Source organism: Ochotona princeps, chromosome 33, assembly GCF_030435755.1.
Source record: "Ochotona princeps isolate mOchPri1 chromosome 33, mOchPri1.hap1, whole genome shotgun sequence".
NCBI lineage: Eukaryota > Metazoa > Chordata > Mammalia > Lagomorpha > Ochotonidae > Ochotona > Ochotona princeps.
The window spans coordinates 3,208,368-3,220,768 of record NC_080864.1 but is presented as its reverse complement, the minus strand read 5'-3'; the positions used below and the strand labels follow the sequence as shown (position 1 = coordinate 3,220,768).

Here is a 12,401-nt window from a genome sequence, read left to right as displayed (position 1 = left end):
GCACTGCGGCCAGAGCACACCTTCCAGAAGGCAGGCTGCCCCACGCCAGGGGCCTTGCACAGGGGCGTGCCCCCCCCTGCACTGTCCTGGGGCGCCCCTGACCCACACAGGCTCGGGTGGCACAAGGCAGCAGCCTGGCTGTCCCCAGGGGTCAGGGGGGATTCCTGGAAGACAGAGAACGGGAGGAGACACAGCCACTGAAACAAACCGAGATTTCAGCTGCTGGCCACCGCAGCAGCAAGGAAACCACCACAGCATCTTCTCCAGGCCAGGTAAAAACCGCGAGCCACAAGAAGAGATGGGGGAATGTAATGGTACTGGAGACAGTCAAGCACCGCGGCTCAACAGGCTAATCCTCTACCTCCAAGAGCTGGATCTCATATGGGCAGCAGTTCTAATCCCGATTGCTCCACTTCCCATCCAGCTCCTTGCCTGTGGCCTGGGAAAGCAGTGGAGGATGGCCCAAAGCCCAAAGCTTTGGGACCCTGCACCTGCCATGGGAGACCCGGAGGAGGCTCCTGGCTCCTGGCTGCTGGCTCCTGGCTTCGGATTGGCTCGGCTCCAGCCGTTGCGCTCACTTGGGGAGTGAACCATAGGACGGCAGATCTTCCTCTCTGTCTCTCCTCCTCTGTGTATATCCACCTTTCCAATAAAAATCAATGAATCTTAAAAAAAAAAATCTCCAAAGCAACCACTATCAGCGAACAACCACCACAAAGGCACAGCCGAAGCCCTGTGTACATGACGCACAACACATCAGCCGCCATGGAAGATGAGCAAAGAAAAAAGCCACCATTAGGGGGTGGGGCGGGGAGCGAGCGACGGCGAGGGCTGGAGAGCTTTCTGGGGAGTCAGACGCACACCGCGGAACAGGGGCAAGTGCCGGGTGCAGCTGTTCGGCACATCAGCCAGCCATGGTCTATACACCAACTATATGCAAAATTTGACTAAATAAAAACTCTTCTTAGAACCTGCTGGTCCCAGCTGGCAGCCTTTGGGGGCGAGGCCAGGCCTTCCAGACAGTGCAGGCTAGATGCCGTGTAACTTGTCTGCCGGACATTGCAAGGGCAGCAGGTGGCCGTGGCTGTCCGAGTCCCCTTCCCTGTGAGGTTACACAGGGCCCCCGAGGACCAGCCTGCAGCGTGGGGTCACACGTGCACAGCCTTGGCAGGGTGTGTGCCCAGGGCCAAGTGCCTGACTTTTAACCTGAACTTGCCCTGTACTCATTCCGGCCCTGTCCCACAGCTGGGACCCCAGCAGTCTTTTTGTGTGTGGGGGGGCTCCTATCCCTGCACCCCGTTAGCCTGCGGTGACAGGAGCCTCTGACCAGCCAATGAAAAGGAGAGTGGCTGAGACACGCCTGTCACCTCCCACCTCCCCTCGTCGGCTGGACGCTGCTGGACTGGAAGCTCCCTCAGAGCTCCCAAACACACCTGCCGTGTGGCTGGCTGCGTGTGCCAGCGGGCCCAGGCCGGGATAGGCAGGGAGGCACGGCAAGCAGCCTGGGCCCGGTGGTGCCAGCTGGCTTCCATGGCCAGCACTGGCATCTGGAACCCACCAGTGGCGCCTTTGACCTTGAAGCCTGAGGACAGAGGCCCCCCCAGGGGACATCAGCCGCGCGGTTTTCCTGGGTTTAAGTGAGGGGGCAGGACACAGAGGGAGGGAAGGCAGTGGGGTGAATGAATGTGCCAGGCACAGAGGATGGGACAAAGTGTTTACAGGAAAATACTCCATCGCCTAGTAACCAGCCATGTCGGGAAAGGAAATACAGAAAACGGCCCCGTGGACTGCGCTCCAGCCCCGGTTCCTGGTCTCAGCTGACTCACCGCCACCTTGGCCCTGCAGTGCCTGAGGCAGCTGGCACCTGCCCCCCTGCAGCCCAGAGGCCTCATCAATGTTTAGACGACCCCGCGTCATCCTTGGGGGCTACAAGGGAACAGTCAGGGCAGTTTTCTGTACTCTTCCTCTGATTGGCTCACAGCCTGTTTACTGACCACCAATTCGTGGCCTCCGGAGAGACCAGCTTCTCCCCTCTAAACAGGGAGGAACTGCTCAGGGCACCCCGGGCAGGGCACACTGCTCAGGGCACACCATTCAGGGCACCCCGGGCAGGGCACACCGCTCAGGGCACACCACTCAGGGCACCCCGGGCACAGCACCCCACTCAGGGCACCCTGGGCACCCCGGGCAGGGCATGCTCAAGGTGCCCCGGGCAGGGCACCCCGGGCACAGCACCCTGCTCAGGGCACCCTGGGCAGGGCACCCCGGGCACAGCACCCCACTCAGGGCACCCCGTGCAGGGCACCCCGGGCAGGGCATGCTCAAGGCGCCCCGGGCAGGGCACCCCGGGCACAGCACCCTGCTCAGGGCACCCCGGGCAGGGCACACCGCTCAGGGCACCCCGGGCAGGGCACCCTGGGCAACACCGGCTGCTCCACACCCCTAGCCTGTCCCAAGCTCCTCTTAGCAACGCTGGCCTCACTCTGGTGGGGGCTGTAAAATCCCACCAGCTGACAGTTTTGATTGGAGGGCCAGAGCTAAGGAGCGAGTGACATCGGAGGTTCTCTGGGACCGTGTGTTCGCTTTGGGTGGCCCTGGCTCCGCGGCAGGCCTGCAGGGCAGCCAGGGTGGAGCGCCCTCACCCTGGGATCCCTCCAAGGGCACCTGGGGGCCCCACGCCCACCCGAGCCCTCCGGCGGGTGGCCCCACATTCACCCAGGCAGCCCCAAGTCAACACAGGCAGCCCCGTGTCCACCTGAGCCCCTCCGGTGGGCGGCCCCACGTCCACCCAGGCAGCCCCAAGTCTACACAGGCAGCCCCGTGTCCACCTGAGCCCCTCCGGTGGGCGGCCCCACGTCCACCCAGGCAGCCCCAAGTCTACACAGGCAGCCCCGTGTCCACCTGAGCCCCTCCGGTGGGTGGCCCCACGTCCACCCAGGCAGCCCCAAGTCTACACAGCCAGCCCCGTGTCCACCTGAGCCCCTCCGGTGGGTGGCCCCACGTCCACCCAGGCAGCCCCAAGTCTACACAGGCAGCCCCGTGTCCACCTGAGCCCTCCGGTGGGCAGCCCTACCGCTCAACTGAACTTGACCTCTCTCCACTGCAGAGCGATGCTCCTGGGGTCCTGCACTCCCAGTGCCTGGGCAGTACTGCTGGCGGCACCTTCTTGTTCCCTGACCCAGCTCCCCCAGACTCCCTACTGTCACAGGACTCCTGGCACCCACTGCACCCCCAGTTCCCAGCTGTCTCACAGCCCTGTTTACCTGGGCGACCCTCAAAGTGTGCCAGCAACTCTGTGCCCTGGCATTGGGTCCTTGCGGCTGGTGACTCGAGCAATGCCAGCCCATCTGCACTCCTCCCAGCTTCCACACTTGACAGCCCCCTGCTGGACATGCTACATGGAGCTGTACTAAAGGTCTGGCCTTGGGCATGGCGTGGTAACCCAATGGCTAAACTCTTCACCTTGTATGTGCTGGGATCCCATTTGGGCAGCAGTTCTAATCCCAGCTGCTCCACTTCCCATCCAGCTCCCTGCTTGTGGCCTGGGAAAGCAGTGGAGGACGGCCCAAAGCCTTGGGACCTTGCACCCGCGTGGGAGACCCGGAAGAGGTTCCTGGTTCCCAGCTTCAGATTGGCTCAGCTCCGGCTGTTACAGCCACTTGGGGAGTGAACCAGCAGAAGGAAGATCTTTCTGTCTCTCCATCTCTCCACAACTGAGTATCAAACAAACTTTGTTTTTTTAAAGATTTATTTATTTTTCTTAGAAAGGCTGAGTTACAGAAAGAAAGAGAGACAGAGAGATCTTCCAGCCACTGGCTCACTCCCCAAACGGCTGCAACAGCCGGAGCGGGGCCAGGCTGGATCCAGGAGTCTCATTTGAGGCCCCCACATGGGTGACAAGCGACCCCAAGCACTTGTGGCAAGTGCATAAGCAAGCTCTGGTGGGCACACCAGTCAGGACCCCAGCCAGTTCTCAGATGGAATGCCACCTGCGGCTCAGCTTGCTGGGCCAAGTGCCAGCCCCATCCCCTACACACTCCTCTTGGTCGCCCCTTCTTCTCCCACAAGCAGGTGCCCGGGGGGAACTTGGGGATCCAGAACCCTCAGCGGCTGGTTCCCTGGCAGCCTGTGGTGGCCACCCGACGTGTCTGCCAAGACCTCTCTTCCATCTTGCTTTCTGCTCTGCTCCTCTGGCCTTGTGGGACTTCCCTCTACCCCGCATCCCCACACACAGGGCGCCCCACCCCCTGAGTGCCCCGTCCCGGAGCGCCCTGCCCCTGAGTGCCCCGCCCCCTCACCCATTGCCTCCGTCACTCCCTTCTCAACTTCTCCCTCTGTATGCCTGCTCTCTGCGACTCGTGCCCCCTGCCACTTGGGTGGCCAGTGGAGGTTTACCGGGGACTTCTCCTGCCCTTAGTCCCACCCAAGCAGAACCTGCCAGGCCGGGGAAGGAGGAGTCCCCCAACACAGGGGGCACTGGGTCCCTCAAAGCCCACCGACCAGCACCTCCCAAGGGGACCAAGGTCAGTGCGGCGGGCAAAGCCCACTGACCAGCACCTTGCGGCCTTTCCTGACTTCGGGCCACCGGGGCCGTCCTGGGCACAGTGTCCTCGGCCTCCACCTACTCCATGCCACGAGCACCCCCAGTCATCGCCCAGGGTCCCCAGGGGGACAGAGGACCATCCCGGAGGAACCCAAGTGCCATGCCACAGCTCCAGCAACTGCAGTGTCCCTGGAGTCACAGAAGGCAGTGCCCCGAGGGCTGCTTCCCAGAGCATGCCAGTGGGGGACTGTCATCAGGAGTGCCAGTCAGGCATCCGGGCTGTGGCACCCCCAGAGGGGCGGTAATCGCAGTGCCAAACATACACCCCACCCTGGAGCTAAGAGAGAACTTAAAAAGAAAAAATATTTTATTTACTTTAAAAGTCAGAGTTGCAGAGAGAGAGAGAGATCTTCCTTCTGCTGGCCCACTCCCCAGATGTCTGCAATGCCCAGGGCTAGGACAGATCGAAGCCAGCCCCCAGGAGTTTTATCCAGGTCTCCCACGTGGCTGCAGGTGACCAAGGACTTGGACCATCTGCTGTTGCTTTCCCAGGTGCATCGGCAGGTTGCTGGATCAGAAACAGAGCAGCCAGGACTCAACGTGGAGCCCACATGGGATGCCGGCATCACAGCTGGCCACTGCACCCACGATGCCACAGCCCTGCCCTCCGCTGCCCTGCCCCTCATCACAGCTGGCCACTGCACCCACGATGCCACAGCCCTGCCCTCCGCTGCCCTGCCCCTCATCACAGCTGGCCACTGCACCCACGATGCCACAGCCCTGCCCTCCGCGGCCCTGCCCCTCATCACAGCTGGCCACTGCACCCACGATGCCACAGCCCTGCCCTCCGCGGCCCTCTCCTTTCCTGCTCCATCCTGGCCTAGCCCTGGGGAGTGAACTAAACAATAGGCGATCTATATTTCCCAAACAAATAAGAAGTGCTCACTCCAGGAGAAGGCCGAGCTCACGTTCAAGACTTTCCATTGAGAACTGCAGCCCTGCGGGCCGAGGACGGGAAGAAACTAGAAAACCCCGGATCCCACCCTCGCCTCCGACAGACACACGTGCGCTAGGAGGGCACCTGCGGGATGGGGAGAACCACTTCCACTTTTAAAACAAGACTGATTCCTGAGAGCTGCGCTGTGTAATCCAGGGGCTTGAGGGGAGGCACCTGCTCTGCCAACGGTGCTCCTTCTGGAAGACGGGTCTACCTTTAGGCACAAACCAATCTGCCACCCTCTCACCGCCGCCACAGGTTCTCGGCCACACCTCATACGTGACGACAGCAGAAGGCCAGCGGAAAATGGCATCTGAAGGTAAGTTCAGAGGCCAGCACGGCGGCACAGGCTGAGCTGCCACCCGCCATCCCAGCATCCACACACTGGAGTGGCTGGTTTGAGTCCTGGCTGCTCCACTTCCCACCCAGGTCCCTGCTCCTGCACCTGGGAAAGCAGGGGAGGACGGCCCTCGTGCTGGGGCCCCTGCCCCATGTGGGAGACCCAGACGGGAGTTCCAGGTTCCTGGTTTGAGCCATGTGGGGGAGTGAACCACTGGATGGCAGGTCTCGCTCGCTCGCTCTTTCTGCCTTTCCAATAAGTAAGTCTTTCTAAAGGTAAGTTTAGAGGCTATTATTTGGCTCAGTAGTTGCGAAGCTGCTTGGGGGACCAGAGCAGCCACCCCCATCCATCAAGTCCTGGCTCTGCCTCTTAAGCCAACTTCCTGCTGACGTCCCCTGAGAGGCCGTGACTGGCTCTCTGCCATACACGTGGGACACCCAGGTTGAAATCGGGGGAGCTCCTGCCTCCCGCCTGGCCCAGCTCCGGCTGTTCGAGGAATCTGGGGGGTAGGGTAGGAGCGAAACAGCAGATGGAGGGCCCCTCACCCTGGAAATGTTTCTCAGACGCCCCCCGTCTTTCAAAGTAAACGAAAAGACATTTCTGTTCAAGATCAATCTATGTCGGGGCCGAGTACCAGCTGAAACCATCTGTAGCAGGAAATCTCCCAAAAGATCATGGAAAAGGCGTATCATGCCAATTTTTTTTAATATCACGTTCCACGAACTTTCTGAAGTACCCTTACATTTCTAACTCCTGTGGGCTGTGGTGTCCACCGCTGTCACCCTGGCTGGGACGGACCATGAGCTCACAGCTTGTTTTTTATTTTTCCCTTGGAGGTCAGTTTGCTTTGGTGGGTTATAGGACGCACGCCGCCGGATCGGCTGCTGCGAAAGCGAGGTGGGAAGCTTGTTCAGAGAGTTTCAATACTGGCCAAACAGGGACTTGTAACGCCGCCGGGCCAGAGGGGAGACGCAACAGTGTCTGGGGTGGGGGTGGGGGAGGCATTCAGTTACCAAGTGGGGGGAAAAAAACAAAAACAAAACAAAACAAAACAGAAAAAACCAGAAACTCATGCAACTGAAGTGAGTCTCACCGCGAGAGCTGTTGGGCGGGCCGGCAGCTGCGCCGTGTGCTGCTGTAGCGCTGGGACGCATTGGGGGAAGGCAGGCTCTGGTCACCCCACCAAAAACCTGGCCCGGCCGGCTGGCGGCTCTGCCTTTATAGCCGGTGCCCATCGGGGCGGGGCGGCCGAGAGGGAGAGCAGTGTGTCACCCGCTGTGAGTGAAGTTCAGGGGCGTGTTTACCTAAGCAACAAGCCTGGTAAACAATCGCTCTGGGGCTCCCCCGCCGGCGCGCCAGGGGCAGCGCTGGCGAGGGGGCGAGGAGTCCCATGGGTGACGGCCAAGGGCCCCGGGGCCACACTGTCCGCTCCCACACCAAGGACACCACCATGTCCTGGGGAAGGAGCGCCTGGGGACCCCCACCCCGCAGCTTTCGGGGGAACATCAGGCATTGGGGGTAGGGGTACCCCGTGGCCATCCAAAGCTGTGGCTCCCCTTGGGGTGCGGGGAGGTCCAGTTCTTGAGCACAAGAAGGGAAAACGGCACTGAGAACAGCCATCGGGAGTTGAGCAGATTGACCACGGATGTACGTATGGGTGGGTGGTGACAGCTCGGCCCACCAATGATTTTTACCAGCGTGAGAATTGAATGTTTAACAACAACAACAACACGAGTTCCACTTCAGACTGTAAGATGTTTGCAGCGTGGAGAGAGCAGTTTAGGACACGTGTACAAAGCCACAAGTTGACTTCAGAGCTTCCTCCCCGTTTATACAGTCAGGGAGGGGATGCCAGCACACGCGCGCGCGCGCACAAACACACACACACACACTCTTCCACCCGGACAGACACCCCACCGTGGGCTCGCGTCTACCTGTCCGGGCAGAGCGAATGTGAAACATAGTCGAACCAGGAGGGAAAAAAAAAGAAGAAGAAGAAGAAACAAAGATACGTGCAGATGTTCAGACCAAAAGCCCGGCGTCCTCAGGCTTTGGCGCTGTTTGCCGGGGGAACTCATTGTTTGCCCAGTTAACAACCGTTGCCACGGGCAACGCAGTCCACTCCCGTTTCCAAGCGCCGGTTGCCAGGCAACCGAGAGAGTTCTTCCCAAACCAAACAATGTCATCCCCGGAGCAACTCCCTCTATCTCATACTAACCAGATCTTAAAAAAAAAAAAACCTCCCAAATATGTAATCTCTTATTTTCAGAAGCCCAAAAGCGAAAGGCAAACAATCTCTTCTCTCTATAGCAACCACGGGGAGGGCGGGTGGCGGGTGGGGGGAAACAGTGGCCCGTATTGGCTCTGAAATCGCAGGACCCAAGAAGGACAGACAGCGCAGGGGACTGGACAGGGAAGGAAGCCGTGTTACCGGCAGACCCTGCAGGGCCGTCCCCCGTCGTTTCTGGGCACGCTGAAAGGAACCAGTGATTCAACGCGAAGTTGTAGCAACAGGCCCCTGCCGGTGCGGACTGGGCACAGGCAAACGCCAGGAGCTGAGCTGCACCTGCCACGCCGTGCAGGTGACCCCAGGGCCAGGGCACACGAGGGGGCATTGCAGCCAGCTCCAGACACAGAAATGATAAAGGTTCGCTTATGGAAACACAGGGTGGGTTGTCAACCCAAGCCCAGCAGTCCGTGTCCCAGGCAAGCCCTAGGCTTCGGGGCTGGGAGTGGCGCCCCTGTTTGACACAGGGAGCCCAGGATCTGAGGACATTGGAAGGGAAATGTGTGACATATGGTGGCTCCGGCACTGGTGGCCAAAGACCCCGTGGCCGGGTGGCATCCAGAACCAGCAGGATGGGAGCCTGAGAGGAGGAGCGGGCGGGTTCCACCCTGCCAGAATGACACCCCGCACCCCAAGGGGACAAGCTTCTGGGCCTGCAGACCCACAGCCTGGCGGGACCCTCGAGCGGTGACCGCCCCGACTCAAGGCCCAAAGGGCACGTCACTCTAGCCAGAGCCGAGGACTTGCTGTTGGGCCACAGTTTCAGGGGACAGCATTTGGGTTCTGCCCGGGAGGGAGGCTTGGCTTATAGCGGGGGGGGGTCCACCCCTAGGAGGACAGTGGGGGCTGGTCTAGCCATGTCCCTAACTGAGTTCAACCCCAAGGCATTTATCCCACAGCTAGCACTGCCGAGTTGTAAACATTGGCATGACTCCCCTCCTCAAGCAGCGAACATTCCAGTCTGTGTGGGTGTGCCTACAGCCAACAGAGAAGATAAATGAAAACATATATATTACGTCCGATAGTGGCACGAGTCTAGCGGGGAATCCCTTAAAAAAATTATTGGACAGTCAGATTTACAGAGAGGAGAAGAGACAGAGAGGAAGATCTTCCATCTCCAGGTTCACTCCCCAAGTGGCCACCATGGCCGAAGCTGAGCTGATCCGAAGCCAGGAGCCAGAAACTTCTGGGTCTCCCATGCAGGTGCAGGGTCCCAAGGCTTTGGGTCATCCTTGAATGTTTTCCCAGGCCACAAGCAGAGAGCTGAATGGGAAGTGGAGTGGCTGGGACATGAACCAGTGCCCCTATGGGATCCCAGCGCATGCAAGGCAAAGATTTGGCCATGAGGTTATCACACCGAGCCCAACGGGGTGTGAGTTTTAAAGGGCTTTCAGATGTCTGCCTGAGCAGGTGCATGGGTATGAGAGGAGAGAAGCGAGGGCTGGGGCTGTTAGGTGCCTGCGGTGGGTGGGGAGGAGGGCCAACTCGTGGTGAGTTGAGCCAGAGCAGGGGCCCAGGAGTGGGAGGGCCCGGCTGTGAGGAGCTAAGCGAGCCAGGGACAGAGGGGAGGCGAGACGGACCCACTGGCCCACAGGCCCTCAGCAAGGCGCGGACTTTTGCCGGAGACGAAAGGCAAGACAGTGATAGGTGGAGTCCAGGAAAGGCGTGCTCTGCCTCAGCCATGACCCGGGTCCCTGTCACTGCTGCTTGAGAACACAGGGCAAGGAAAAGGGCAAAGGTTGGAGGCCACAGGGGCATGAGCGAGTGGTGCCTGCAGAACCAAGAGGAACCAGACGCATGAGCCCTGGGCTCAGCCATGACCGTGACCGAGGTGTGGACAAAAGCCAGGGCCCCGGAGGAGGCGGGGGGGGGGGGGTTCGGGCAAAGCTGGAGTCGGGAGGGGTCGGCAGCCAGACCCTCTGAGGACTCCCCGTGGGACAACAAGGGGGAGCAAGGGGGGCCGGAATGGCGAGGCGGAAGTGGACACTGTGTGCCTTCGTGGGCAGGGCATGGTGGCTCAGTGGGAGCGAATGGATGCCTGACAGAGATAGGCTGGGGACGTGGGAGGGCAGCTGCCTAGGGCAGGTCCATCATCAGTGTTCCGCCAGCTGGGTGGAGAGTGAGGGCAGCAGGTACAGGGTCAGAGGGGGTCACCGAGTCACTCTCCCCTAGGGGACACCCCAGGCAGCCGTTGCTTGGCCTTAGAACCGCCCAGCATCTATGTCCAACCAGTCCTGATAAACTGGTGGTGGGCCCTTGCGCTGCAGGGTGGGCCTGAAGCTGTGGGCTGGGAAGCCACAAGGAGCCGGAGGGCTTAGGGTCCTGGTGAGCACAGCCCTTCCAGGGCAGCAGATCAACGCCTGCCCCCACCCCAAGGTCAACCCCCCACTTGACTGGCAGGGAGGTCCCCTCTTCCCCCAGGCCCACACACCACTCACTTTGCCATGGCCTTTTCTTTGACAATGACATGTTGCTTTTTAAAAAAAATCCATCAAGGACCTGGCATAATAGCATAGTGGTTTAAGTCCTCGCCTTGAACGCGCTGGGATCCCATATGGGCGCCGGTTCTAATCCCGACTGCTCCACTTCCCATCCAGCTCCCTGCTTGTGCCCTGGGAAAGCAGTCGAGGATGGCCTAAAGCCTTGGGACCCTGCACCCATGTGGGAGACCCGGAAGAAGTTCCAGGCTCCTGGCTTCGGATCGGCGCAGCACCGGCCATTGTGGCTGCTTGGGGAGTGAACCAGCGGATGGAAGATCTTCCTCTCTGTATATCTGCCTTTCCAATAAAAATAAATAAATCTTAAAAAAACAAAATCCACCAAAAGGGGGCCCAGTGTGCTGGGGTCCATGCAGTGGGTGTAGAGGACAGGCAGATGTTCCCCTGCAGGCAAGGAGCTTCCTGCTGCCTGGCAGGACCCGTGGTGGTCTCTGAGACCACCTCGAGGCAGTTCCACCCCCCTTCGCAGGCACACCCGACCATGCCATTGAGAATTCTGTAACCTATTGAAGCATTATTTGCCACTGTGGAGTTGGTCTTTACTATCCATGGGAGCTTGAAATTTAATGTTGCTAACAACGTTTTGACAAAAGGACCTTTTACTGTTCATGCTGTCTCGGCTGTCCCCCATGGACCATGTGCTAATGTAGGGTGTTTAAGTCCCTAGGTGTGATTCCAATCTATGTGGAGGGTTTTTTTTTTTTTCCTTTTTTCCTTGATCTTGAGGTCCCTCCTTCTGTGAGGCGTGTCCTCCCTTAACTGATTCAAGATCAAGTTGTAGAATAAGGATTGTAGTAGGAATGTGTTAGTGATTAATATACACCGTCTCTGAGAACTTCCTGACCACAGGCTCAGGATGGCTAATATCCCGGCTCAAGGGGAGACGATTGGCAGAACTATCTCCAGGAACACCCACTGGACTAGGTGTGAGAAGTCAGAGCGTGTGACTGCTTCCGTTACAAAGAAAGGGGACAGCTGCCTTGCTTTGTCCATTATGATCCTGAAAAAGCAGTGCTCCGTCTTTTCTCTTTACACCTGCCCCACACACCCTTCTCGAGCTCTGAACTCGGCTGAGGCTTGCCTCTGGCACTGATGCGGTAGCCTAGTGCTTAAATCCTCATCTGGCACCTACAAGGATCCCATGTGGGCACCAGTTCTAATCCCAGCAGCTCCACTTCCCATCCAGCTCCCTGCCTGTGGCCTGGGAAAGCAGTGGAGGATGGCCCAAAGCCTTGGGCCCCTGCACCCACGTGGGAGACCTGGAAGAGGCTCCTGGCTCGTTGCTTCGGATTGGCTCAGCTCTGGCTGTTGCGGTCACTTGGGCAGTGAACCAGCAGTTGGAAGATCTTTCTGTCTGTCTCTCCTTTCTGTAAATCTGACTTTCCAATAAAAATAAATAAATCTTAAAAAAAAAATCCAATGAAAGGGGCCTATTTTGCAGACTTAACAGTGTTCCCTTATCCAGATGTTTGTGACTGGGAGTGTTTCAAATTTCAGAATTTTTAATTGTGTTTTGTTTTGTAATATCTGCATACACATAATGAGATATGTCAGGGCTGGGCCAACCTTCTGTTTCTCTCTCCATCTCTCCGTTCTACCCACTTTGGGCGGTTTGGTCAGCAAGGCCAGGACCACGGGGCTGGCCAGCTGATGGCCAAGGGCAGCCCCCGGCAAGCTCTCCATTGTGGTCAGTCCCAGCGAGCTCCCTCGCCGAGCTGGGCGCTGCCAGCTACTGG

The 12,401-nt window shown here is 59.1% G+C and overlaps 1 protein-coding gene across 6 annotated transcripts in view; it reads right to left on the bottom strand.

Moving 5' to 3' along the window:
- Positions 1–12,401, bottom strand: part of RFX2 (regulatory factor X2) — a 48,253-nt gene that overhangs the window by 17,187 nt on the left and 18,665 nt on the right. For 3 of the 6 annotated variants that reach the window (XM_058657765.1, XM_058657767.1, XM_058657771.1), the window contains exon 1: positions 6,974–7,078. The exons of 2 other annotated variants lie outside the window; for them this stretch is intronic. In XM_058657765.1, coding sequence (XP_058513748.1) covers positions 6,974–7,034 — 61 coding nt within the window. In that variant the 5' untranslated portion in view covers positions 7,035–7,078. Of the gene's footprint in view, positions 1–6,973; positions 7,079–12,401 lie in introns of those variants that run through there. One more of the 6 variants, XM_058657768.1, reaches the window with a different exon arrangement.